Source organism: Equus asinus, chromosome 8 (assembly GCF_041296235.1).
Source record: "Equus asinus isolate D_3611 breed Donkey chromosome 8, EquAss-T2T_v2, whole genome shotgun sequence".
Taxonomy (NCBI): Eukaryota; Metazoa; Chordata; class Mammalia; order Perissodactyla; family Equidae; genus Equus; species Equus asinus.
This window is the reverse complement of record NC_091797.1, coordinates 87141472-87168869: the sequence shown is the minus strand read 5'-3', so window position 1 is coordinate 87168869 and position 27398 is coordinate 87141472. Positions and strand designations below refer to the sequence as shown.

Here is a 27398-nt window from a genome sequence, read left to right as displayed (position 1 = left end):
ATATACAAAAATTAACTCAAAATGGATCAATGGCCTAAAGAGAAGAGCTAAAACCATAAAACTCTTAGAAGAAAACACGGGGGTAAATCTTCATAACCTGGATGTTGGCAAGATTCTTAGATATGATACCAAAAGCGCAAGCAACAAAAGAAAAAACAGATTGGACTTTACCAAAATTAAAAGTTCTTTGTGCACCAAGGGGCATTATCAAGAAAGTGAAAAGATAGCCTACAGAATGGGAGAAAATATCTGCAAATCATATATCTGACATGGGTTTAGTATCCAGAATATATACAGAACTCTTACAACTCAACAACTCATTTAAAAATGAGCAAAGTGCTTGAACAGACATTTCTCCAAAGACGACAAATAGCCAACAGCTCGTGAAAAGATGCTTCCTTAGTCATCATGGAAATGAAATCAAAACTCCAAAGTACCACTTCACACCCACTAGGATGACTATAATCAAAAAGAGAGAGAAGGAAAGACATAGGAAGGGAGAGAGGGAGAGAGAAAGGAGGGAGGAAAGGAAGGGAAGGAGGGAAGGAAGGAAGGAAGGAAGGAAGGAGGGAAGGACGGAAGGAAGGAGGGAGGGAAGGAGGGAAGGAAGGAAGGAAGGAGGGAGGGAGGGAGGGAGGGAGGGAAGGAAGGAAGGAAGGAAGGAAGGAAGGAGGGAAGGAGGGAGGGAGGGAAGGAGGGAGGGAGGGAAGGAGGGAAGGAGGGAAGGAAGGAGGGAGGGAAGGAGGGAGGGAGGGAAGGAGGGAAGGAAGGAAGGAGGGAGGGAGGGAGGGAAGGAAGGAGGGAGGGAAGGAAGGAAGGAGGGAGGGAAGGAAGGAGGGAGGGAAGGAGGGAGGGAGGGAGGGAGGGAGGGAAGGAGGGAAGGAAGGAAGGAGGGAGGGAGGGAAGGAAGGAGGGAGGGAGGGAAGGAAGGAGGGAGGGAGGGAAGGAGGGAGGGAGGGAGGGAAGGAGGGAGGGAGGGAAGGAAGGAAGGAGGGAAGGAGGGAGGGAAGGAGGGAGGGAGGGAAGGAGGGAAGGAAGGAAGGAAGGAGGGAGGGAGGGAGGGAAGGAAGGAAGGAGGGAAGGAGGGAGGGAGGGAAGGAGGGAGGGAGGGAAGGAGGGAAGGAAGGAAGGAGGGAGGGAGGGAAGGAAGGAAGGAAGGAGGGAAGGAGGGAGGGAGGGAGGGAGGGAGGGAAGGAAGGAAGGAAGGAAGGAAGGAGGGAGGGAGGGAGGGAGGGAGGGAAGGAAGGAAGGAAGGAGGGAAGGAAGGAAGGAAGGAGGGAAGGAGGGAGGGAGGGAAGGAAGGAAGGAAGGAGGGAAGGAAGGAAGGAGGGAAGGAGGGAGGGAGGGAGGGAGGGAAGGAAGGAAGGAAGGAAGGAGGGAAGGAAGGAAGGAAGGAGGGAAGGAGGGAGGGAGGGAAGGAAGGATGGAAGCAAGGACAGAAGCAAGGAAGGAAGGGGAAAGAAAGAAAACAGGAAGTGTTGGTGAGGATGTGGAGAAACTGGAACCCTTGTCTGTCACTGGTGGGAAAGTAAAATGATCTAGCTGCTGTGGAGAACGGTTTGGTAGTCCCTCAAAAAGCTGATCATAGAATTACTATATGACCCAGTATTTTCACTCCTCGGTGTATCTCAAAAGAATTGAAAACAGGGACAAGCACATACATGGACACACATGTTCATGGCAGGACCCCAACTCTCTGATGCCCGAGCCTTGCTCTTACCCCAAGGTTTCTCAGTCGTAGCACTATTGACACTTGGGGCTGGAGAAGTCTTTGTAGGGGTCTGTCCTGTGCATTGTAGGACATTGAGAAGCATCCCTAGCCACTACCCGCTAGATCCCAGTAGCACACTCCCCTCGGTTGTGACAACCAAAAGTATCTGCAGACAATGAGAAATGCCCCTGGGGGACAAGCCCACCCTCCCGTGAGAACCACTCGCTTTAACTCCTGCTCCTACTCCGCCTCTCCCTCCTGCTTCTAGATGGTGAGGCAGGGACTTCTGGAGACAGGGCCTGTTTCTTATTCACCTCTTGCACACAGTAAGTCCGCCAGAGCAGGCTTAAAAAGCAGCAGCGAGAAGGGTCAGAGTCCTGAAACTGCTCACGTGTGCCCTCAGGACAAATTTTGAAATCAGGAATTGGCAGACGGCATTGCCAAAAATGTTGCAAAAGCTATGCTGGCTTCCTCAGAGGCTCGAGCAGGTTACAGTTCTACCTCCTCAGGCAGGAAGGCACGGAAGGACTTAAGGGTCCTTCCAGACCCCTGCCAAGTGGCTACTCCCCCTCCTCAGGCCCTCTGCTGGCCACATGGGCCAAGGGCTTTCACTACTCTGCAGCAGCTCCCTCCATGCTCTCTGCTGAGCCCCTCCCACCAAGTTAGCCAGTGAAGACAGACCTCTCCTGTGGTAACATATAGCGTGGGAATGGCCAGTTCACTGGTACGGCCCCCCCCTCCATCCCCCCCCCCCCCCCCACCCCCCCCCCCCCCCCCCCGTCCCCGACTCAGAGCCCCTAGGGCACATGGACCAACTGTCATTCATTTCTGGATCCTTCTTGCCCAGCTTGCTGCTTGGTACACAGTAGGTGCTCAAAAAGGATGTCCCGAAAGAATGATAAATCCAGGCACACACACTGAGCACCTCCTATGGTTTGAGTCCAGTTAGAATTTTGATTTTAGGCTGTCATTTCTGAAACTGTATTCAGGAGTTCTGGAGGAATAAGCTGGGTGTCTCCATGGCAGTTCTGAAGTATAGTGCCGAGCAGGACACCTTATACAAATGTGGCCAATTGAAGGCACATTTTAAATGTGCACATTTGAAATTGCGAGATATAAGAAATAGTAAGTGCATAACATTGAAATGCCCCCCCGTTCCCCAAACAGAAAAACACGTGAGTTATTGCCGAGAAGACAAAAGAGTAGCATCAAGGCAAAAGTATGCATGCGATAATGGTCTGGGATTCTGGAACCCTGAGAATGAGCCTTTACATTGATTCCCATGGGGAAACCAATCTGATTAGGCAAATTTGACATTATACAAGCTCTTTGGGAACTTGCTCAGGAAACCCCAGCTGGCCGGACGAATGGATGGCTGATCGGGATGGAAGAATGGAAAGGCAGTGCGTGGAGAGGGACTGAGAGGACGGGCAGATGGACAGACCCACGCATGGCAGGCAGTTGAGCTCGGTGGGTGAAATTGCCAAACTCTAATGAATGGAGTGGCCAGGAGGTCTCCCCAGTTTGGCCCCCTCTCTCACTCTGCCTTTAAGATCTGCAGTTACTCTGAGAGGAGCCAGAGGATCTCATATCCCAAAGCTACCCTGCAAGAGTTCCCTGCACCAAAAAACCTCAGGGTCTTTCCCTTTTCTCAGCAGAGTAATGACGTGGGACCCAAAGGCCACAACACGAGAACTTTTCCCAAGTACTTAGACACAAATGGGGGAACTATTTGAGAAACTCCCAAAGAACCTCTCTGAGCCTCAGTTTCCTCATCTATAAAATGAGGATACTAATTCATGCTCCATTTATATCGCCTCACAAGTTGCTGTTTGAGTAGCACATATACGTATACAGTATTTTTTTTTTTTAAAGATTTTATTATTTCCTTTTTCTCCCCAAAGCCCCCTGGTACATAGTTGTATATTATTCGTTGTGGGTTCTTCTAGTTGTGGCATGTGGGACGCTGACTCAGCGTGGTTTGATGAGCAGTGTCATGTCCGCGCCCAGGATTCGAACCAACGAAACACTGGGCCGCCTGCAGCGGAGCGCGCGAACTTAACCACTCGGCCACGGGGCCAGCCCCATACGTATACAGTATTTACACACACAGAAACCATCAAGAGTGCAGGGCCTTCAAGCTTCCGGTCCTCAGAACTTGATGGATAGTATTATCGCTATTGTCTTTATTTTGGTGGCATTTTACGGTTTGGTAAACTGTGGCTCAGAGAAGCTCAGTACCTTGACTTTGTTCAAACCCAGGCCCAACGCCCACACCTTTCCTGCCGCCCCACTACCCAAACTGGATAGAAAGAAATTCCACACGGCAGAGGGTGTTACAACGTGCAGGTAAACACAATTCTAAAACCAGACCCCTCGCTGTGTACCTGGAAGGTGGAGCAGCGGAGCGATGTGTAAACTACAGCGCCAGACAGGCACAGTAGTCTAGAAGGAGCACTGTGCATGTGGTTCGATTCCATGGGCAGGAAAGGCAGAGTCCTCCTTCCAACGAAACTTTGTGGACCATGTCACGCCACGCCGCTGCTCTTCGCTGAAACAACCCAGCTGACCCAAAAACCGAGCACCAGCCAAGCTATTTTTATTTCTTGCAAACCAAACCCAACCAACAGCTGTCTGGTGCCAGAGCCATCACGGCTCTGGCCATAATGAAGGCAGGAAACTGCTCGGTTCCAACAGGTGCTAGCCAGTGGCCAGACACGGGCTGGGGACGGAGGGGTCATGAGTATGTCTTCCAGCTCCCCCCACACACCCATACCTGGCAAGGTCTCTGAGGGACAAAGGGGGCAGAACGTCAGCATTAAACCAGCAATCCTGTTCCACCCTCGGAGTTGTCCTCCCACCAAGATAAACCCCTGGGTGCTTGCTGCCACTTACCCCCACTGTGGACACAGCCATCGGCTCCATTCTAATGTGCCTCTGCCAGGCGCCCACAGGGTGACTAAGGGAGCCCAGCCCTCAGAGTGTCACCTTTCAGCAGGAGGCTGGCGTTGTGCATCAGGCCATGGGGGAGGAGTCTGGCCAGGCCAGTGCACCATCTCGGGTGAGCGTTGACACTGGCAGTGCAGCATGCTCTTATCTGGCACGGCAAACATAGGCCGTTCGCAAACGTTCTCACTTGGCCCCCACCTGCGCTCAAGCTCAGGTACTTAAGAAGCTGTCTATGCTCTCAGGAGCTTGCTGGCCCACAGGTTTGTCACATTCCTGCACTTAGGCCCACTTCTCGGTTCATGCAATCACCCCTTGCCCAACAATGCATCTCTAGGCTACATTTACACAAGCCCAGAATCATGACAGCCTCTTGCTCCTGAGTGTTCATCTGTCAGACACCTGCTTGGAGGGAGGGCAAGTCTCAGCAGAGGCTGGCTTTGGCCATGTTGGGCATGATGGCAAGAGAAGCAGAAGTGTCAGGGCGAAGAGTGGGTGGTTAAGGACCCTCGGCTGGCAGGCAGATGGTGCAATGTCCTTTGCAAATTCAGAGAAAATTTAAGTTGTAGAGCCAGCCATGTGTGGCTGCCAGGGCGTTCAAAGCTGACTGGTGGATACCATAACCTGCACTCCAGCCTGCAGGGCTAGGGGCGTCACGGGTCACAGCGTTTCCCAAAAAGCCGCCTGCTCTAAGCTGCAGCCCAAGGGAGGGGCACTTGGGGACAATGTCCTTGTTTTATAGATGAGCAGAGGCCAGAGATCACATGTGAAATGAGTGACACAGCCACGACTAGCACAAAGGTCCCCAGCTCCAGGCCAGTGCTCCTTCTATACTGAGGCATCATTCACAGCAAAAGTCCACTGTCCTTGGGCACCTCGTTTGGTGCCTTGCAAACTGACCTGCGTTCACATCTTAGCTCTGCCACCTACAAGCAGGATGAGTCTTGGGCAAGTTCATACCCTCTCTGAGCCTCAGCTTGCTCATCTGCAAAGATAAGGATGTGCCCACAAGATAGAGTTGTTGAGTGTCCAATGCGATCACTCACCGGGGACCCTGAGCACAGTGCCAGGCACACTTCACGCTCTATGTGTCTTAGCAATTGTCACTAGTGATGTGCGCTGAGAGAATCATGCAGGATGAGTCACCACTCTGTGATGCTCTGCCACCCACAGAGCGTTATCTCTGAACCTCAGTTTCCCCATCTAGAAAAGGAGGGAAAACAGCCAGCCTCACCCACCTCAGAGGAGTCTGGGAGGATCAACCAAGATCTGTCTAGTCACTAACCCCAACCTTCCTCTTCTCGGTGCGCCAAAACAAAAGAACAAGGCAGGCAGCCGAGAGTCTGGTTTCCACTGGGAGGGTCCTCCTCCACAAACGGACAGGAATGAACTCACATTTGGTTAGTGGGCACCAACCAGTCTGCCACTGGTCAGGCATCAGAGCCACTCCCTAAGGATCAAGCAGCCCTGATGGGACAGGCAGATCCCCCCATCAGGGACAACTCCAGGATTCGCTTCAGCTTCTCAGGCCTCCAGCTGAGAGAGGGGACCAAAGGGCAGGCACTCTCCCAAAGGGGAGAAGTCTCTGGGCCTCAGCAGCCCGGGCCAGGCTGAATCAACTTCCCATCTGTTCCCTGATCCAGTGGGGCTGTTCTCAAGGACTGTGCGTGTTTGGGGCAGGGGATGGGGTGGGGGTAGGAGGGTGTCACTTTTGATATTATTCACAGAGAGGATCTTTTAAAATGCCAACACAGTGGTTTCAAAAGGGAAGAAAGGAAACGTGAGGGGGCATTGCAGGGAGTAGGAAGTGAATCCCACCAAATCATAGGGAGTGTTTTCTGTCAGGAGCACTCACTGCGCGCGCAGTCCATCACCCCACTGTGCTAAGAGCCTCACGTGCGTGAGGCGTCAACACCTGCCTGCAACGCTCCGCAACAGGTACCCCCTCACCCCCCTTTCACAGGAGCTGAGACAGGCTCAGTCACTCCCCACACTCACTTTTAGAACCCAGGTGGCCTCACTTGGAAGCCCATGCTCCTAATCCTCAGGGTCTCTTGCTCTATGTGCGGAAGTCCTGTCCCTAAGCCGGGAAGAGGTCTTAAGGCAGTGGACCTGAGAAGAGACTGTCAGGGTGCACTGCCTGGTTTCTTAGGGCTGTGAGCTTGTTTTTTAAGTCTCTGTGGCCACTCCTAAGAAACTAAGATGCAACCAAGAAATAAACAAAACGACTTCTCTAGACTTGAGGTTCTTCTCCTGGGAAAGGCTTTTGGGGAGATGGAAGAGTTCTGCCAAAATAAAGAAAAAGCCTTTCAAATCAAGGTCTAGTTGCTAGAGTCACAGAATCAGGAAAAGCCACATCTGGAAGGCAGCTCAGTGCGAATGCATCCAGGGTAGAGATGGGCAGGAGGGAGAGCTAAGAGAAGGAGACATCTGCTCCGGGCCTTTGAAGGCTGAATAGGAGTTCACCAGGTAGCTAAGGGGGCAGGGCATCTCAAGCAGAATTTGCTCTTGTGACTATGCCAGATGGTGATTTAATAACTCTACAGGCTAAAGATGGGGACTCTGCCAAAGCTACTAAACCAAGAGCAGTGACTAGCAAATTGGCTCTATGGTAAATAATCACTTGTTTTAATATTTTTGTGTTGAAGAAGATGTGACAATCATCAGGTGACAGTGGTGGGACCCTCCCTACAATTGTGGGGTTTTGAGAAGGAATGCACCCTTGTGAAGGCACCCAAGAACCTCGCCTTTCCCTGCGATTGTGACCGAGGGTGCTGGTACGATGTCACGCTTCCCTACTCCAGAGGAACAAATGCTCAGGCAGAGCAAAGGAACTGCCATCCTCCCCTCTAAGAGACTCACTAAAAGCAGGATAACCCGACATTATGTTGCTCTTGACGTGATGCAGCAGAAAGCACACAGCAACACCTTTAAGGTATTCTTGCCAAGGATTTGGACCTGAGCTGATTCAAACCTTTAGGCCTAAGCACTTATCCATAGGGACAGAGGAACAGGTTAAAAGACACATGAAAGATGCTTAATAAGCCAAATCCAGAATGTGGAAAATTCTACAGGACAAACGACTTAGGTTTCTTCAAGAAGTAACTGGCATTTAATAAAGGACGGTGGCGATTATTATAGATGAGAAAAGACTTAATAGGACCTTTTGTGGGTCCTGATTGGAACCAAAAAAACTGTTCAAAGACATTGGTCAGAGCACTGGAGGACACTGAGCACGACCTGGGTACCATAGAAGGAAACATCCTTAACTGTGCTGGAAACAACCATGAGATGGTTTCATAAACAAGTCCTCATCTCTCTTAGAGAAATGTTCTAAAATATTTACCTGGCTCTGAGATTTGCTTGAAAATATTCCAAAAACCCCAGAACTCTAGATAGTGATATGTATGCTGAAGCATTTGTGGGAAAGGTACCAACACCTGCAATTTATGCAAAATGCGTACAAAATTTAGATAGAGGGACAGACATGTGATAGAGCAAACACAGTAAAATGTTCACGGCAGAATGAAAGTGGTGGGTGTACGGATGCTCACCGTAAAATTCTTTCGCCTTCGTTGAACTTCGGAAATTTTCATAATAAAATGTTGGGGGAAAATACATGGAAAAGAGGTGGACGTGAGAGCAGACGAAGCTAGAAGAGCAGAAAGCGGATACTGAAGGTGGGTGGGGATGTGTAGGGGCTCGTGTGCCATTGACTCCACCTCCAAATGTGTTGAGGAAAAAAAGGTAACTTTTTTCTATACTAAAAGGTTTAAAAATATGTGGAACAAAATGTGAGGCAACCTGCCTGCTGATTAAAAGCTGAATACTAACTGTTAATACTGCTTAGTACTTACGGTGTGCCAGGCTCTGTACAAAGCCTTTTATAATCACGGCCTTACGCCGCCCCGGGGGGGCAGATCAGAAGCTTCCTTTGCTGAAGAGGAAACTTGGGGAGTGAGAAGCGCAAGCTGCCCCAAGTCACCCCGGCAGTGAGCAGTGAACTGCAACTTCCCAGTGGCTTCTCCTTCCTGTGGGCCACAGGGCCCCGGTGGCGTGGCCCCTGCCTACTCTCTGGCCACACTGTCCTCTTCAGTTCCTCTGCACTTGTTGGCCCATGTTCCGGAATGTTCTTCCCCTCCCTGCCCCTTTCCCGTGCCCTAGTTTGGTTATCCCTTGCTCCTTTTTTTGTCTTTGGCTTCACTGTTCCCATCTCAGACCCGCCCTGACACCCAATGGGTCTGTCTTGTTCTCTACGACACGTCCTTTTCCTTCAGGTCACTGATCACATGCTGACCCGACACTGTGTTTTCACCGACGGGCTCGCTCATCTCCCTCAGTGGAACGTGAGCTTCTAGAGAGCAAGGACTGGCTATTTTGCTCTCGGCCCCGCAGTGCAGTGCCCAGCACACAGCAGGGTCAGTAAACACCTGACCCCGGATGCATCAAAGCCTGCACCTCGCTCAGGTGTACCTGCAGGCCAGCCCGTCCTTCGTGCCTCACTGAGTCCCAACAGGGTGAGTGTCAAGGGGAGGCACTGGGCAACCACCTGAACCCCACCACCACCCTGCGCTCCCTTCCTGTGACGTACGGGCCACTGGAGATGCTGCCCAGAACGCCCAGGCTCCTGTTCTCCGCCATCATGGCCCCTGTCCTCTCCCTCCCGGTGCTCGTCGCAGGGTGCAGTCACGTGCGAGGTCACCACTACAAGCACACCCATCTCCCCCATGGGGTGGTAAACGCCATGAGGGCAGACAGGGCCTGAAACCCAGGTCTGCCCAGATCCAGTCACCCTGACCCACTTCCTAGCAAGCAGGCATTTGAAAAAATGACTCTGGGGACAGGGCTCCTGGGTAAATCCAGTACAGACACGGTGGGAGGCATGGAGTAGTCCTTCCACAAACCCACGAAATTGCTGAGTGATCATCAAGGCTAATACGTGTTAAGCACTTACTACCCGCCAGGCTCTACGCTGGGTACGGCGAGTTCATTATCCCTTTGAATGTCCACAAAAACTCGATGAAGTATGTGCTCCTGTTTGGCAAGTGAAGAGCTGAGGCACAGAGGCGAGCCTGTCGTCCGAGGTCACGTGATCATTAAGAGGCAGGGCTGGGCAGTCCAGCTGCGCTGCATGTGTGGGGCGTATGTGTACATTCGTGTTTTCTTCATCCCTTGCCTCACACCCACTCGCCCCAAGGCTGAGTCAGGGCAATGACCTCTTAGCAGATCCCCCTGCCTCCACTCCAGGCTCTCTCCGTTCCAATCCATCCAGAACCCCGGGAGCCTGCACTCCGTTTACACACACGCGCGCACACAGCCTCTGAAGCCTACTCAAGAGCTTAAGCCTGTGAACTTTATCCATTTCACAATCCTGCCTCCCAGGATTCTGATGGGAAATGAAGAGGCAGGAAATGGAAGCGTTCAATGTTTCTCAAGAGGTGGCTGTGGGATCCCAGCCCTGAGAGATGGCCGCCTTCCCTGCCAAATCCCAGTGACAGCTTGCAGAGGCCCACTCTCCACACAAGCAAAGCACGGCAGCACAGGAAAGGCTCTGAGAAGTTCACAGGCAGCCCCGTGTTTCCCAAAGGGACAGCAACCAGTGCTCCTCTTCCACCTGTCACGGGTTATCACTGCAGACAGGAGGGCTCCGAAAGGCCCACTCTGCTGGGAGTGCGGAACTAAGAGCCTTCCTTAGAACCGACTAGGGAAGTTCTGCTAGGAGGGGCATTTCCAACAGCTGCTTATTCCAGTCACTGCTAGAGCCCGTGACCAATTGACTTCCGAATAGAAAGGAGAGTGTGTTCAGGGCTGTCCTGTAATACCACTCCCACGCATGATTTAATTTGATTTCAAAAAGCGGAGCTTTAGTGAGCCCAACAGGAGTGGCACAGGACCCAGGCTAACTGAAGAGGGTGGTGGTTTTCTGGGGCCCCACCACAGGCAAGGATGCGGAGGTGTGCTGGGTGGCCCAGAAAGGTCCAGAGAGCAGCACTTCAGGCATGGGGTGACCCTAGTGGACACTGTACCATTTGTCACCTGACTGACCTGAACCAGTCATGGAAATTCTCCGAACCTTGGTTTCCTGGTCTGTGAAATGGAGTAAATGACACCTCCCTCCTGGGACTGTGCCACTGCATGACTGAAAGCCTGGCGCATGCCAACCACGCAGTAATCGATACCTCAGGTTCCCCACTGTGCCCGGCCTGTCCAGTACCGGGAGGCCTGGATCCCCAGAATACACGCCCACAGCCTGTTCCTGGAGAACCGTCTCACTCTGTGGCAGGAAGTTTACTATCATTATCACAAACAGAGAGGTCTGCTAGACTCGAATGTGAAACGTGCATGAAATCTTCAGATAAAATGCAAGATTTCTGACCATGCTTCCAGGCCTCCCCAAGTACAGACGCGCCCTCCTCTGAAGTAAGGACCCCCGGAGTCAAACGTCGGAGGAAGCTTTAGGAGAAGGTATCTAAAGTTTCTACAGGGGTAAGACTTCGAGGAAACCTGCATTTGAAAAGTCTGAAATGTTTATTTCCCCAGAAAGATTGACTATCTCCTGAAACGTTTTATACCAATTTCTGTCTCGGATGCACAGGTGATAAAAGTACCGGAAAGTTTACACAACATCTGAGCAGGGGCAAAGAAAACCCCCTTCATAAACATAAAACGCCTTCCCAGGGTTCCTCAAGTAACGTCACAAATTGGGGGTGTTTGCCCCTCCAGGTCACAGGACTTGGGACGGGCTGGGTCTTTCCATTTAAAACTCGTAGAGGGCAGTCAACAAACCACGTTTCGTAACGATATCCCAAGACACTGTGAGAAGGAAAAAACAACTGATCAAACCACGTCTATACCTCTGTTTTTAAATGGAAAGACCCCACTTCCTGGGAACTCCCCTCACTCCTGGGCAAACTTGGATGTTTGGTCACCCCACCTATGTGGAAGCCCGTTTACATTAAAATAATAATGACGACAATAGGTTGAGAGATACGGCTGTGCACTCGGTGAACGCACAGAATAAAAGGTCTGCCAAGTTTTACACTAAACCGTGCACAGCAGGAGGACGGACAGACGGACGGATGGTGGCAGGAGATGCCCCGTTTTACTCTGTGCGCTTCAGTCTTTTACTTTGGAAGACGCTTTTTAAAAATTAAGGCAAATCGTGTCTTTCTAGCCACACAGGACCACTGTAAATGCTTTACTCTTAGAATCTGCTTTTGAAAAAAATGAGCAACAGGTTGAGAGATTGGACATCTCTAAGAAACAGAATTCTTTTCCTGAAGACAGAAACTTTGGGGGCAAAAAAACCCAAAAGTAAAAATAACAGAACTTTTAGCTAAACTGAAACCTAGAGCTACCACTTTGGTGTGAACTGATGAAAGTTTGCGCAAGGATTCCCAGTAACATAACCATTTATAGAAGCAAAGACAGGCCCTTCTTCATCCACATTACCTTTCCGGCCCTTCAGATCAGCTCCTGCAAACACAACAGGAATTGTCCCCTGGAAACCCCACATGCATGCTTCTGCACAGGGGCTGCCCTCACGTATTAAATTCTCCCTCACTTGCACGTTGGTTTCAGGGTCAGTGACCGCAGGGAGGGGCGAGCTCACTTACCACCTTCTCTCTCCACCTTTTCTTTTCCCGTTTCCGCTCACCTGTGTACTCAGGGTTACATTTTCTAGGTTCCTTGTTTGCTGAGGGCCTGATTGAAGCCGGCTAACTGTCCACTGCCGTTACTGTAAATGTCACTTTAGATCAACTGGCCCCTGCCCCTTAGATATCTAAGCCACGAGGAATCTAAAGTCCAAGCTGTCATAGGCAATATGAACACAGTCATTTTGGCCCTCCTATAACATGCTGAAAGTTAACTGCAGATGGGTTGTTGCTTGTTTAAGAAACGGCTTCTGGAACGAGCCCACAGTGAAAACTTGAACAGGCTCAGGTGCTCACTATCAGAAAGATCACCTGGCTTCTCTCCCCAGAAATGGTTTGGTAAAACTCTCTCAAGGAAAACGCCACTCGAAGAAATGCTTCCTATTTCTCGTGACTTGGGAAAAAACCCCAAAACAGCCCCGTTCCCATTCAGAGTCAGCCTGCTCTTGCTAGGGCTGGGCAAAGAAGACGGAAACCCAGCAGAAGCTGCAGTTATAGAATGTTCTTTAACGTGGGGAGAGCTGGAGGCCTGTGGGACAAAGGTCGCCTCCAGGTCCAAACCAGTGCAGGTGGCAGGAAAGCAGAGGCCACACAAAAGGGCATTGTGCTCCGACAAAGGGAGGGGGAGCAGCAGTTTAGTGGCCCAGATTTCAGTAAAGCAGGATGCGCCTCACTAAACAGCAAGTGGAAAAACCCTCAAGACCACCGACCTGATGTGGAACAGTTTAAACAGCGGTGGTGACACGTGCAGCCTTCTCCCTGCCAGAGCGACTTCACCTGTGGGCTTCTTGTCCGAGGAGGAAAAGTGATCAAATACTGGACTTCGTAGAATTTTCTCCAGTGGACTCGTAAGCAGGAAGCACACTCCCTGCCTGCTATTCGAGTGCCCGTGAAGCCCCGGCATCATCAGCTGGAACCTGGGACCGCGCCACGTCCGTTTCACGGGAGTCGGGGATGAAAGCATGCAGCTCAAGCGCTCAGCGGGACATGTGCACACCTTAGGCTCTCCAAACCTGCCGCCCCGGACGGTGCTTAGATCATTTATCGAGACTACCTCATTCTAGAGCGGCGTGCACAAGCCTTGGAAAGAGGCGCCTCTCCAGCCGTAGACAACGTCCTTCCGACTTTCCTGGCACGGCCATCTGTGACTCAAGAAAATTTTTTTAAACTCCATTTAAAATTCCTCCCCAAATAATTATGATCCAAATAATTATGACTCCAAATAATTATGATCTGGGCAGCGTGTCAACAGTGGGCTTTAAAATCAGGTTGACGTGGGTTCAGACCTAGCGCTGTTAGCTGTGGCTTTGGGCAAATGGCTGAGGCTGTTCCCTCACCCAACCACGTCACCATATGGTTGAGAAAATTCAATGAAATGACATACACTGAGCTTCCAGCATAGTGGCTGGCTCATAAGAGGCACTTAAGATCTTTCTAATGAAACTCCTTACTTTCAAAAAGACTAGAAACACCCACCCTCCCCCTACACACACGCATACACACACACACACACACACACAGATGAAGAACACTTCTGGGGGCTCAGCTCTCCATTGACACTCTCTATTTAAGGCATAGCTATTTTCTAGAAGCCAAATGAAAGGCTTGAAACCAAAGTTATTCATAAATTTTTCTCGCCAAACACAAAAACATTAATAGAAAAATACATTTCTTCAAATACATCTTAGATTCAGATAGTCATACATTCTGTTATTTGCCAACAAGAAAAAAAAAAAACAGTTGAAGTAACTGCATGGCCTGAGGGAACAGGGCCTCTGGAAAGCTGCCAGTCCTGCTGCAGACCGGACACTGAATAAAAATGCCCATTGTCCTCCTCCCCCGAGGACCGGTAAATCAGAGTCTCTGGGAGTGAGCTTGGCATTCGGATCTCTGAAGTCTCCCCACGTGACCCTGTGCTGAGCCTTGAGGAGTACCCATGGCTTGTTTGAAGCCTGTGGACTCTGCTCTCTGTCACTCCAAATGCCGCTAACTGAGAGGGACACAAGGACACAGGAAATACACAGCTGAGTAGCAACGAGCGCAAAGTATTGATCTCCTGGTTGGCCCCATTTCACAATATCTGCATTTCCAATATTGCAAAAAGGTAAAAACCGAGACAATCAACAAAGTAAATTTAGGTGGTGAGAACCGGATTAAAAGTGTCAGAAGGACTCTGCATAGCCAAAGAGGCCGCGTCCAGCAGGTGTACGCTCCACTCTTTCCACAGATGGAGTCACCACCAGTCACCACGCCAGGACCCTCCAAAGCAACCCAGAGCCCACTGCCTGTTTCTCCTGGCACATTTCTAGGGTCTGACAAGAATGAAAGGCCACTGCCACACATACACACCAAAAAGTTACTTTCTCCAATCCAAAACTCTTTCTATGACTTTTTACACTGGGACCACACTGAAGCAGAAAGGGACTGTAAGAGGGAGAGAATGTACTATCTAATACTGGAAGCATGCTAACAACAGGCTAAAGTCTAATATTTAAATTGTGTTCACATTCCCCAACCTTTCCCCGAGGACTCAGATCACAATGAGAGTGCCTTCCACAGGACTGTGTATACCGAGGGGTTCCCAGGACATTTTGTTTAATTACAGACTTCCTTGTGTCTCCACTTCCGAAAGCCCAGCTTTCCTGGCCTGAGAAGGGGACACAGGAGTGCTTTCTGGCTGGGCTCTCACGTGCTCCCACCGTGAGCCACGCAGAAGTGCCCAGACAGCGGGAGGACACGACAGAGGCTGTCACTGCTGGCATCTGAGCGAGAGCACCTAAAACAGGGGTCCACAAATTACAGCCCCACCACGTGTGTCCCCACGGCTCTCCAACTAACACCGGATTGTACATCTGGTAAACGCCTGGAAAACCATTTCATGACACGTTCAAGCCATATTAAACTCCATTTCAGTGTCCATAAAGTTGTACTGGACCACAGCCACCGTCCTCTGACATTGGGCACGTGGCAGCTGTCTGACGAGTTGAGTAGTTGCCAGAGACAGCATGGCTGCAGCCTAAAATAGTTCCTATGTGACCCTTGACAGATAAACTGTGCCGAGCCCAGCCCCCAAAGGCCAGTCGTTGCCTTTTCCTCACTTTGGCCCACCCAGCGCTGGAAGCACAGCCAACTCGAAAACACGGTAAGACAAGTGCAACGACAGGACTGAAGGGTCATCAGCCTCAGTCTTGTTTCTTAAAGATCAATGATGAAACTTATATTTCTTCTTGCGGGAGGGTCACTGATGACAAAGACGCTGCTGTGTTCTGTTTAAAGTGTCACGACACCTCTAGGGTTCAATGTATTTTAAACCATCGTTTGCTTTTTGAACACTTACAGTAACTCAGAGCTGACTGTCTCCTAGAAGTGGCAACACCTAAGAAAGAGAAACAGCATCCCCTCTCTCCCAGGGATGAGGAGCCCCTGGTGAGGCTCCGGGGAGGACCCCACAGCTACCGGGGGAAGGCGGGGTGCCGAGAATGTCTGTGCTGCATCTCCCCTCGTGGAGGCCAGGGCGCTGATGACAGAGGGCATCATGAACCCTGCCCTTCAGACATCAGAAAACTGGGGACGCAGGGGAAGCAACATTCTCAAGCAAGACGAAAGGGTCTGAGTCCCACCCTCCTGAGAAAGGTGTTTGCTGGTCTAGATGCGCTCTCTGGACACCATCTTTCTGGCCCACTTGAACACAAGGCACTGTGAGCAAGCCCCCCAAGCCTTTGGCTTCCTTCCTCTGACATCTGGGAGTCCACCCTTTCATGGGGATGTCCGCCTGCCACTACAGCCAAGTGCTGGCAGGTCAGCGGGCCAACGGGGCGTCTTCCCCGTGCCCTGGCCTCACACCTCAAGTCCAGATGCCTGGGGAAAAGTCTGGAGACACACGCAGAGGGAGGATGGGCAAAACTCCCTTTGCACTGTCCAGGGCTTGGCAGGACACGCAGCCATGAAGGGCTAGCCAAGATGCCCAGAGAAACGCTTTCTTCCAGCCGGAAACGGCCCCTTTAGGGTCTCAGCTGACCTCGACCCTGTCTAGCCCCCACAGAGCTTGGGGCAGGGGAGCAGCTCCTCACTGGGGTGGGACCCAGCTCGGAGCCCGCTGGCCGCTGTCCTGTTCTCGCCCCTCCCTGGGACCTGGCCCAGGGCTTACCGAGGCCTGACGGAGGGCAGAGGCAGGAAGAGGTGAGGGCTGAAGAGACAGACAGCCCTTCATGCCTACAACAGTTCCGTGGTGACCAAGCTGTTCCCCAGCCCAAGGGCGCCCAAGAGTCCACAGACGCCCAGGGCCCAGACGAGGCTGACTTAGAGCACTGGCACAAAGTGAAACTTCAACCATCTTTTATTAGGAAACTCAGCAGGGTTAACTCTTTTAACCCAACTCAAAGCAAAGCCACATCTCTAACAGGATCTAGGATGGAGGTGACGACCTAATAAAGATTGTTAAACGAACAGTAAAATATATATACAAATCTGCGACGTATTTTTACAAAGCAAAATCCGGCAGTGTTGCAGAAGAGAGATCCCAAAGTGATTTTAGTTATAAAAAAAGCTTTTGGCAGTCTGTGCTGCCTTAAGAACCCCAACTCACGACACATCTAGGAGAAAAGCACTTCCTCTTAAAAAAAAAAAAAAATCAAAACCCCCCTTTGTCCTCCTCGCTGTTCAGCTCACACTGCTTACTCCTAGAAGAGCCGCAGGTCGAAGCTATAAACCAGACCCAGCTCCCCAGTCTCAGCCTCTGCCTGGCCGTGAAGGCTCACACCAAGAATTATTCCTTAGCCACTTTCTCCTTCCCACACTCAGGAAAGTGAGGCCTAATTTCTGGAAACTTGCAGGTCGTCCTCATGCTTCCTTCAAGGAGGGGCCTGAGGCTCTGTGAGGATCAGGGGCAGTGTACCTGGCAGGACTGGAAGGCCAGCTGGGCAAAGGGGCCCTTCTAAATAAACACACCCAACACCTTATAAGCTAAAGTCTAACCCACCAGGTAAAACAAGCAGCAGCTGGCCGTCCAAAGAGGCACTTATCTCACGGCCTTCCTGAACCAGGCAGCAGAGGGAGCGAGGTGAGAGCACACGGCCTCATCTCTCTCCCAGGAGCTCTGGCTGACGGCTCGTGTCAGGCCAAAGCCATGTTGCAAAGGCAGACATGTGGCCATGGGACAGCCTCGGCCACTTCTGCTGGATAAGCTCGGCAGCTGGGCTCACGGCCGCTTTACTCAAACTGTCCCCTTACGCAGACTAAGAACTAGGGAAATTATCTTCTCAATTCAACTTTGCAACCGACAGGTACTTCAACAGTAGCAAAGAGAAAACTGCCCGGAGGCCCCTGGTGCAGGGTCACAGCTCCTTCCAGTCGATGGGCTCCTTGCCAGACTTCTGTAGCAGCTCGTTGGTCTTAGAGAAATGTCTACACCCAAAGAAGCCTCTGTTCACGGAGAATGGGGAGGGGTGAGCAGTCTGCAGCACGTGGTGCCGCTTCTGAAAGATAATAAGAGAAAGAACACACAGTGGCACATTTGGGACTTTAATCGCCCCACGTGCCGAAGTGGACGTCCTCACCCTTGGCACCCACACTGGAGCATCAGCGCGTTCACTCCTTCATTCGAGAAGCCACTGCCTTTGCTAGGCTCTGAGGCTGCAAAGCAGACGGTCTCAGCCTTCAGTCAGGCACCACCTATGGGAGTCTAAGTGCCCGGATCCTGTGAGCCAGCAACTCCACTGCTAAGATCATATGTGCTACAGGACAGCACGATGCACAGAACTACAGAGATGCAGGAATGAGGAGCTTCCCGCAGCACTGCTGACAGCTGGAACACCCAATGTAAATCCAGTGTCATGCAACCAACTAAAAATGTTTCTAAATTTCTTACAATGGAACACCACGTGGCCACTAGAAGAACAAGGCGGAGCTCCATATGCTGATAGGGGAAGACCTCCAAAGTATGTCAGGTGAAAAAGCAAGGAGAGTGACAACTAACTGCATCAAAAAATTTGGGGGGGGGCCAGCCTTCAGACCGAGTGGTTAAGTTCGCATGGTCTGCCTTGGTGGCCCAGGGTTTTTCGCCGATTCAGATCCTGGGCAGACCCAGCAGTGCTCACTAGGCCATGCTGAGGCGGCAGCCCACATAGCAGAGCCAGAAGGACCTGCAACTAGAACATACAACTATGTACTGGGGGGCTTTAGGGAGAAGATGAAAAATGAAAGATTCGTAACAAATGTCAGCTCAGCTGTCAATCTTTAAAAAAAAAAAAATCGGGGGAGCGGGGGGGGGGGGGAATAGCCAGATGTTATTTACAGCGGTTCCTTTAGGGGAAAGAAACAGCGGAAGGCATCCTTTCCATCGTGTACCGTTCTATACTGTCTGAATTGTCTCCCCACAAAAATGGAATACTTTGCTCTTCTAAATGTTGACTGTAGTTAACTCAGCACGGCCATATGGACCACTTCTGTTTCCTTCTTTATCCTTTTCTGTCTTTAAGTAAACACCACCTAACAAATCATTGTATTAAAACATCCCCGCCTTCAAGGAGCTTGGTCCAGGAGGGGCATAATTACAGGCAGGCTGCCCAGCATGGTCAAGAGCCAGGAGGCCAGCTGGAGAAGGCCTGGGTCAAGTCCCGGCTCTGCCCCTTGGCTGTGTGGCCACGGGGAAGTCTCTGAACCTCCCTCAGCTGCACTCCACTTTTCACTGTAAGTTGGGAACAGCAGCATGCAGCTTACGCAGGTACCGTGTAAGAACAAACCAACGATCGTGCGCACAGAGCTTGAGAAGTAACGCAGGTCAAGGTCTTAGCACGACAACCGGCACGCGTACAGGCCCTGAAACGTGAGGGGCACTGAGTGCTGAGGGCCAGTTAGCCAGCATCTGGGGAAGGAAAAGTCCTTCATCCTGGACAGAGGCAGCAGGATGCTCAAAGGCAGGCAGGGACGGGGGCCAGAGCAAGAAGTCCAGGCGCTTCAGTCAGCCTGGAGTTCAGAGCAGAGAGAGGGGCGCTGTGGCTGAGAGGCAGCGGGGCCATCCCAGGACCCGAGGGCGTCAGCCCCAGTCAAGGCCGTCCTTCCACAGCGAAAGCCCTGGAACACTCCAGGCAAGATCAGATAGGGGCTGAACCAAGGCAATGGTGGTCAGGCAGGGGTGGGTTTGACAGAGACAGGAGAGAGAGAAGAGAGGCTATGACTGACTGGAGGGACAAGGGGGGAAAGAGGAGAAAGGGTGCAGGGGAGAGGGAGAAGGGGGAGAGACAGAGGGAGCGAGGGAGGTGTCAAGAATGCCACCTGATTTCTCGTTGGGCAACTGGGTGTATGGTGGCCCTTTTGAGCCTTGGCTACTACAGAGGAGCAAGTCTGGTGAGGGACGCAAGAGGAAAGGACAATTTCTCTGGAACCTGTTGAATCTGGCGTGCTCATGCGGCACTAGCACGGAGGCAGGTGAGCATACAGATCCAGGGCCCGGAGACACACTGGGCTGGAGATCCACAACTTGGTTTTCAGGATCAAAATCCCTTAACAACTGTTTACTTTCAACCCGAACTATATTTAACAATAATAAAGAGGACAAATACACTGAGTAGGAGGGAGACTGACCACTGTCCTCCCCAAGGCAGAGCCTGGAAATCACCCCTATGCACACTCCTGGCTCACCCAGACCATAAGATCTTAGCAGCTGGTCATTCACACCAGATTCATTCCTACTGTTCCCGTCCCTTAAAAGAAAAAACCCAACAGCATCATCTTCTTTCACTCAAACCTTTATGAAAACGAGGCCTTTTAATCTGACTTACACAGTCCACTGCTAGCTGCTGGCATGTGCATAAGACGACACTGGAAGGGGCCGCGAGAAACGAGAATCCAGTGCTCCGGCAAGTCAGGAAGAAACTGACCAGCTGGGGACGAGGATGGGAGACTTCTCACCACATACCTTCATCTCCTTTTTCCTTTTTTATTGTGAATCTACCACCTACAAAAACCCTGAATTCTGAACTAAAGACCAATCTCCATCTAAGAAGAACAGAGGTGATGACCGACACATGCGTGCAGTCTGCAGACGGGAACTCAGTCACTGGCTTAGCATCCCCACTCACCCGCGGCCCACCCTGGGCTCATGCCACAGCCCACCCGGCTGAGCGGGCTGCTCAGGAAGAGCCTGAAGCTGCCGCACAGGCTACATCTTGGCTCCGAATTCACTGCAATCCTAGGCAGTGACTTCATCTCTCCGAGTCCCAATGCAAAATAGGGTCCGTACATCCCTCTCCCCATAGCCCTTGTGAGAGGATGAAGTGATTCTGCACAGAAAGTGCCAGACTTGGTGCTGACACAGGGCAGGGAGCTGAGCGTTATCTGCACATCTCTGACCCTACTGTCGGTCACCTCACTTAGCCCCTCTGCTTCACTTACTGTAGGATTTACCCTGTATTTCTTCCCCACTCTCATGCCCCAATTCAGTCTCTCCCCACTGCCCAAGCTAAGCACTCCTTCTTGACTCTTCTACGCCCCCTACACCCCGTCTGTCCTCCTCCACTCTGCTGTTCATCAAACCCCCTTCATCTCCCGTCTGTCAGGGACCCTGGAGAGAAACGAGGGCTCAGCCCAGGGTGGCAGCAGCGTCCCTGTGAGAAGCAGTGGGCCTGGGATGTTTGAGGACTCTCGGAGGCACTGGATTTAAGGCATGAGGGAAAGGAGAGGATTCCAGGAGACTTCTGGCTTTTCACCTCAGCAAGAGGGTGTGGAGGTGCTCCGTAAGTAAACGGAGAAGATCGAGAAGGAACGAGTGGGGCCAGGATGCAGAGAGGGCAGCGATGCAAGAGCTGGTTGGTGGTGCCGCGCACTGGCCATCAGACCTCAGGGTTAATGGTTATCACTGGGAGCCTTTTCATGGGCGAAGTGACATTTGTGTTTAAGGGGAATTCTTCGTGTGTTCTGTATACTCTCAGATTTCTTGGAATCGTGAAACTCGTCTTATTCAGCACTTATTCCACTGTTTCTTAAATGAATGGTTCCCGGGACCTGCGTATCTTTCTATGTATATGGCAAGTTTACGCCAATATTACTAACTGCATACACCAGAGTTGGCCAGTGGCTTTCTTCATACACAACCAGGCATTCGTATCACTTGTCTGAGTTCTGCTCAATTTCCAGTGGGAAACCTAACCCTGAGTATAATAGTCTTAAGGGAAAATAAGCTTCATTCCACGTCATGGATTTTCCAAGACCACAGAGCAGGGAGTCCTAGAATTCTCTAAACAGGCTTAAACTACTTAAAAGAAAAAAAAGCACACACACACATACCCTGTCGATGGCAATGCCCTTCTTCTGAGCATAAGAGCCCCAGAGCAGGAACACGAGGCCATTTGAGTTGTGATTTAGCCAGGACACGACCGCGTCGGTGAACTCCTCCCAGCCTCTCTCCTTGTGAGAATTGGCCTGATGCGCCCGGACTGTGAGGACAGCATTGAGTAGGAGAACACCTACGAAGACATACCAGGGAACTATGTGAAAGGTGGGCTACGACCACCAACCCGACAGCCTACAATAGGGGCTCACACAGGATGAAGCCAGTTCTGGATGGAATCTGGCAGCTGGCGGGAGTCAGGTCAGAGAGAAATCATCCCCATGTGACTGGTGTCTACCTCTGGGCGAGAGTGGAGGGCATTCTACTTTCAGCTCTGCACTTTCAACCTGTTCCAGGTTTCCAACAGTCAACACGCCTTGTTTGTGTCACCAGAACGAATTGTTTCAAAAATACATCCTAAGCGACCTTAAATAACCCCAGAAAATAACAAAAGGAGGCCAAGACATTTCACTGAAACAAAAATGTAACTGCAAGAAACCAAAGAGTCAACAGTCTTTCCTTATCCTGGTTAGCGTGTTAAAAAAGAAAGAAGAAAATGGAGTTCTGTAGATAGGTATTAAACACACACAACACAGCCTTTGTGTTGAAATTAGAAGTCAGGCCACCTTCTGATGGTCAAAGTTCAGTCAAGTGGATAAACTCAAAATACCCAGGAGGAACAGACTGTTAAACATGAAAGAATCGATCGGTTGCAGGGTAAAACTTATACCCATTTTCTGATGTATATAAATTTGGCCGTTTTGTTGGAGCGCTCTAGTTCCTTACGGCTAATCTTTCACAAACATGAGCAAGACGGACAGAAAGGAGAAGACTGCTGAAACCCTCCAGGACACTTCCACAGCGGCTGGTTTACCTTGTTTGGCCCACCCAGATAAATCTCCATGACCAGGATGAACAAAACCGTCTATGTCTGTGGACAGCTCCTTATAAATGTTTTCCAAGCTAGAAGCAAGCCGGAAGAAAAACACAAAACAGCATCTTAAGCATAGTCCTGAAAGTTCTGTCCCCTCAGCGTTATGTGCATTAGCCCGTAAAGCCAGCCCCTGGAGAGGACAAGGGAACACCTGCACTGATTCTGGACGCGAACTCCATTTCCTGACAGCTCAGTCTGCCAGAGACCTTTACTTCGGTCTGCGCTTGGATTTAGGGAGTTGCACTTTGGAAAACCTGAGTAAATGACTCCAGGAGTTACGAAGCCCCTCCCAATTGATGCTTGGTTACAATGTTACATCTTTATGTGTTTATTATATTCGTACATATTATGTAAAATCCTCCAAAGCAGCGGTTTTTAGTAAGCAGGGGTGATTTTGTCCCCAGGGGACTTCTGGCATCATCTGAAGACAGCTTTCATCATCAGAACCAGGGGGGCAGTGCTACTGGCATCTAGTGGGCAGAGGCCCGGGGTGCTGCTAAACATCCTACAGTGCACAGGACAAAGTTTTCCCCCTGAGACCCAGCGCCAAACGTCGACAGTGCTAAGCTTGAGAAATTTTGCTCCAAAGGCTAGTGAAAACCCCCCAAACAGGTGTCCCTGTAATTTGCAAAGTACCTATCTCAAAGTAATCGTGATTGGCCCTGAGCCATCTGCAAAGCAATCGTACCTAGGGGGAGGTGGAACCGGTCTTTGAACACTGAAGCAGAGCCCGTGAGCTTGATTGGGTCCGTGATACGGATCCTGCCCCAGGATGACGACCTTCACCTGTTGATAATAGGAGGCAAGAAGTTAAGTACTAGAGTGTAGGTAGTTTAAACCAACACCTGGCCGACTGGAACCTAGACAAAGGGACACAATGAGAAGGGCAGCCCCCTTCCTGCCCCAGCCAAGAACCCGAGGGAGGAGGCGACCTGGCAGCAGCACTCTCCATTACCCAATCATCCTGCACGCAATCGCCCTGCTGCACTGCCTCGCCCCTTCTCTGACATCCGTGTTTGAGGCACTTTGGGCTCAACTTTGCTTCACGGGTTTCATTTGTCAAATTACAAAAGCAGATATGTCCTTGTTACAATTAGAACCATCCAGAAACATACGAAATGGTTTGTCACCCTCCGCTCAGCCCTACCCTGTCCTGATTCAACCTATTTTTAATCACCTATAGAAGTGGGGTTCTTGTACTCACTGCCCTACATTTTTGCGTTTCTCACGTCATACATGCTGGGCCTCCTTCAAGTCAACGGAGAGCTCTATCACTGAGAGGCCGTCAGCGTGTTTCTCTATATTCTCCATGACAAAAAACAATGCAGCAAACATCCCAGTACAGACCTCCTTACATACTGTTGCTCTTATTTCTATGGGATAGATTCAAAATAGTGGAGTTGCTGGTCAAAGGATAAGTGTATTTAAAATTTCCATAGACATATGCCAAATTGCTTTTCAATGAGTTGAAGCAAGTTAAATTCCTCAGCAGCAGCATACGAAGGTGCCTGTACCCCTATATCCTCTAAGGGATGAAACCAGAAAAGAATAAAGTCAGGTCAAAAGGCAGCAGGAGCAGGTGGCAAGATGCAATGAAAATTAGGTCATTGTCACAGTGGTATTGAAACACAGCGAGTCCTTCCCACCTAGTGCCTGCCTGCCTCTTCATTTTCATGCTTCTGCTCATGGGTTTCCTTCTCAGAATCTTCTTCCAAAGCCAACATACAATATGCCCTTTAAAATCCAGCTTCAGGAGCTCCCATGATCAGGAACCTTTGTGGACCTCTCCGTTCTTACTGCTGGTGCTCATGCTGTCCCCAGCCTATTTCCCACTGTGAGGCTCCCTGTCCCTGCAGGGAAGCTTCTGGGTTCAGGGTTCTGGTCCTCGATGAAGGACGACCTTGGACAAACCGTGTAACCTCCCTGACCCTCCACATGCTCGTCTGCAAAGAGGCCCTGTGGGCCATCTGATCCTCTGAAGTTTCACACTCTTTTCTTATTCTTCCTATTTACAGTGATCACCAGTATTCGAAACAGGACACACTATCCCAGCGAGAAGCAAACTAGTGCTGAGTTTAATAGGACTTAGTTCATTTAACTTCATGCCACGCTGTGGTGGCGTCCCACACACAAGACAGAGGAAGGGTGGCACAGGTGTTAGCTCAGGGCCAATCTTCCTCACCAAAAAAACCTCAGAGAGAACATATAGATACAGGGTTTATGTACGTATTTTTCTTTTTTGCTGCATAAACAGCACACTGTAAAAGTTAATAAGAGTAAATATAGGCTAAAACATAGCCTACCAAATCTCACAATTTCAGTATTTTACTTATTACTGAATTATGAGCAGTGACTTAACTCCAGTGTCCCTAATTAAAAAATACTATTGGATTCTCATCCCTCTCTTCCCAAAATTCACTCGCAACTTGTACTTACATCTCTTATGTCACACATTTGGGTCCACGTGAAGACTTGGTGTGGGGGTGGATAAACAGTGTGATGTCTTCTTTCTTCTGCAACAAACCCCATTAGCTGATTTAAAGATAAACCAGATTTAAAATCAGATCTCACTGGGAAGCATGAAAATTCAACAAGAAAGCTTCTAATGCAAGCTATTTGAAGAAATATTATCTAGCTCTTTGCCGTGTTTGACACCCAAATTCTCTGGAAAAACAAATACAGTACCTGCTCCCCACCCATGTTGTTCACTCACTCGGTTCCCTCCCCCTTTCTTTGGGCTGGGTCAGAGTTGATTGGCCCGGCTGCTCTGATTTCCTTTTTCCCTCCCTGAGCCAGGTTTCATTCAGTTCGGTTTGTGGTTTGACCATTCCACGCTTTCCTGGAGAGCAGACTACCTAAACGAATTAAAATAAGCCGTGATATCATCTTACAGCCTTTTGAAGACAGTGACTCCTGTAAATGCACGCATCAAAACACCATGCCTTTCGTTTACCGCTTTAGCGTGCAAAGGACGTTGATGGAGACAAAACGGGAGATTACAAAGGAATATTGTATACACGTGGCCTTGGCCTGCTATACTAACAAGACAAAAGGCCCGCAGGCCCCACGTTCACCTTTATAAAATACGGTTTGCCGAACTCTCCGCTGAGGTGCTTCTTCCAACTCTCGCCGAAACCCACGGGAACGTTGCGCGCCGCGAGTCTGAGCAGGGCCGCGGCCTTGTTCCTCTGGATGCGGTCCAGCTGCTCCGGGCTCAGCGGCGAGGAGGGCGGCGTGCCGGGGTCCTCCTGCCCGGCTCGGGCCTTCTTGGCGGGGCTGGCCTGCAAGTGGAACCCGCACAGGCGGGTCACCAGCTGCAGCGGGCCTCTCCCAGGCGTCTGCAGCTTCCGCCCCCACCCCAACAGGCCTTTCCAGAAGACGCCCATTTGTGGGGTTTCAGGCCCACCGGGCAGGTCGCAGCAAAACCAGACTCCGGGAATCCAGAGCTGAACCCAGTTGGGACTAACGTGCCGCTGCCCGGAATTTCGAATTTGGTACTAAAACGCGGCGGGCAGAAGGGCTGCGAGCAACGCGCTCGCGGGAAGGCGGGCCCTGCACCCCGCCGCCCCGCCCCGCGGAGCCCGCCACTGGCGTCCCAACGTGGCCTTTTCGCGGCAAAAACCCTTCCCCGGGAGTCCCGCCCCCTCCCTCCTCTGATTGGACGGCGCACCGAGCAGGGCGGGCCCCTCGCCTCTGATTGACGCCGCGGGCCCCGAGGCTCGCTCCCATTGGCTGGCCCCTCAGCATGGCCGCCGACAGGCGCCGGGGCGGGTGTTTTGAACGCGGAGAGGGTGTTCTGAAGCCGAGGCCGCCGAGGCCCGAGTCCCGAGTCCACGGCGCGTTCCCGCAACCCCTCGGTCGCGCGGGGCCCGCCGCCCTCTCCCCGCTCCTTTCCCCCGGCCCCACGGGAGGAACCTCCGCGCCTCACCGTCGCATCCCCGCTCTCCTCAGCCACCGCCGCCACGCCAGTCCCCGGGTCGGCCGGCTCGGGGCTGCGGGCAGGTCGCCTCCTGGTGGGGTTCGTGGAAAAGAAGGAGTAGAGCGTCTTCTGGCCGATCATCCTGGAGCCGAGGAGGGAGCGAACGCGCGCCGACCGGGGACCCGCAAGACTCGAGCTGCTGAGGCGGTCTGCAGTTGGCGCCAAGCGGCCCGCGCATGCTCCGACCGGGGTCTGGGCGGGGGGCGGCGAGGGGCCTAATGCGCATGTGCGGGAGGGGCTGCCCAGGACGCCCCTAGGGGAGGCGGGGCATGGACCAGTCGTTCGGGCGGGCGGGGTGCTTTTGTTCGGTTCCCGTGTTTACTGTTTCATTTATTACCATAGGCTCTTTCCTCGTCCGTCTGCCTTGGGGCAAATCCTTGCGTCTCTCCGCGGTAAAAAGTGCCTGCCTGGGAGGCTATCTGGGTGGGAAATTGGCATTGAAATAGTATTTATTGAGCTCTTACATCTATTATCTCATTCAATTTCCGCTACCTATTTTCCTGACGAGTAATTAATGCCAAGAGCGGTCCGACATGTGGCTAACCTGTAAGGTTTGGGGGAGACTTTAGTTGAGGTCGTGGATGTCAAAGTCTAAAGTAGTCATCCCCCAGGGGGCTGGCCCCGTGGCCGAGTGGTTAAGTTCGCGCGCTCTGCTGCAGGCGGCCCAGTGTTTCGTTGGTTCGAATCCTGGGGGCGGACATGGCACTGCTCATCAAACCACGCTGAGGCAGCGTCCCACATGCCACAACTAGAAGAACCCACAACAAAGAATACACAACTATGTACCGGGGGGCTTTGGGGAGAAAAAGGAAAAAATAAAATCTTTAAAAAAAAAAAAGTAGTCATCC

At 51.3% G+C, this 27398-nt stretch overlaps 2 protein-coding genes across 5 annotated transcripts in view; both read right to left on the bottom strand.

Moving 5' to 3' along the window:
• ACACB (acetyl-CoA carboxylase beta) overlaps positions 1 to 21710 on the bottom strand; it is a 118413-nt gene extending 96703 nt beyond the window's left edge. For 2 of the 4 annotated variants that reach the window (XM_014867781.3, XM_070516235.1), the window contains exon 1: positions 4607 to 4742. The gene's annotated coding sequence lies outside the window, so the exon portion shown is untranslated. Of the gene's footprint in view, positions 1 to 4098; positions 4237 to 4606; positions 4743 to 21594 lie in introns of those variants that run through there. The other 2 variants (XM_070516234.1, XM_014867780.3) reach the window with 2 other exon arrangements.
• On the bottom strand, positions 16631 to 26743 carry UNG (uracil DNA glycosylase). Its single transcript, XM_014867786.3, has 7 exons — positions 26500 to 26743; positions 25646 to 25852; positions 25008 to 25103; positions 23260 to 23357; positions 22512 to 22600; positions 21595 to 21773; positions 16631 to 17786 (listed from the first exon to the last, which is right to left on the bottom strand). Exons 1-7 carry the CDS (start codon positions 26629 to 26631, stop codon positions 17646 to 17648), a joined length of 942 nt encoding a protein of 313 aa, XP_014723272.1. The 5' UTR covers positions 26632 to 26743; the 3' UTR covers positions 16631 to 17645.
• Between the last annotated feature and the right edge of the window lie 655 nt (positions 26744 to 27398).

What these genes read in the sequence shown, in the direction of transcription:
- UNG (XM_014867786.3), bottom strand. Translation starts at nt 26,631, where the DNA reads ATGATCGGCCAGAAGACGCTCTACTCCTTCTTTTCCACGAACCCCACC. An exon ending in AAATGTGTGACATAAGAGAT is followed by an intron (nt 23,358 to 25,007) that starts GTAAGTACAAGT and finishes TATTATCAACAG; the next exon opens with GTGAAGGTCGTCATCCTGGG. An exon ending in AGGGCATTGCCATCGACAGG is followed by an intron (nt 17,787 to 21,594) that starts GTATGTGTGTGT and finishes ATTATCTTTCAG; the next exon opens with AAGCGGCACCACGTGCTGCA.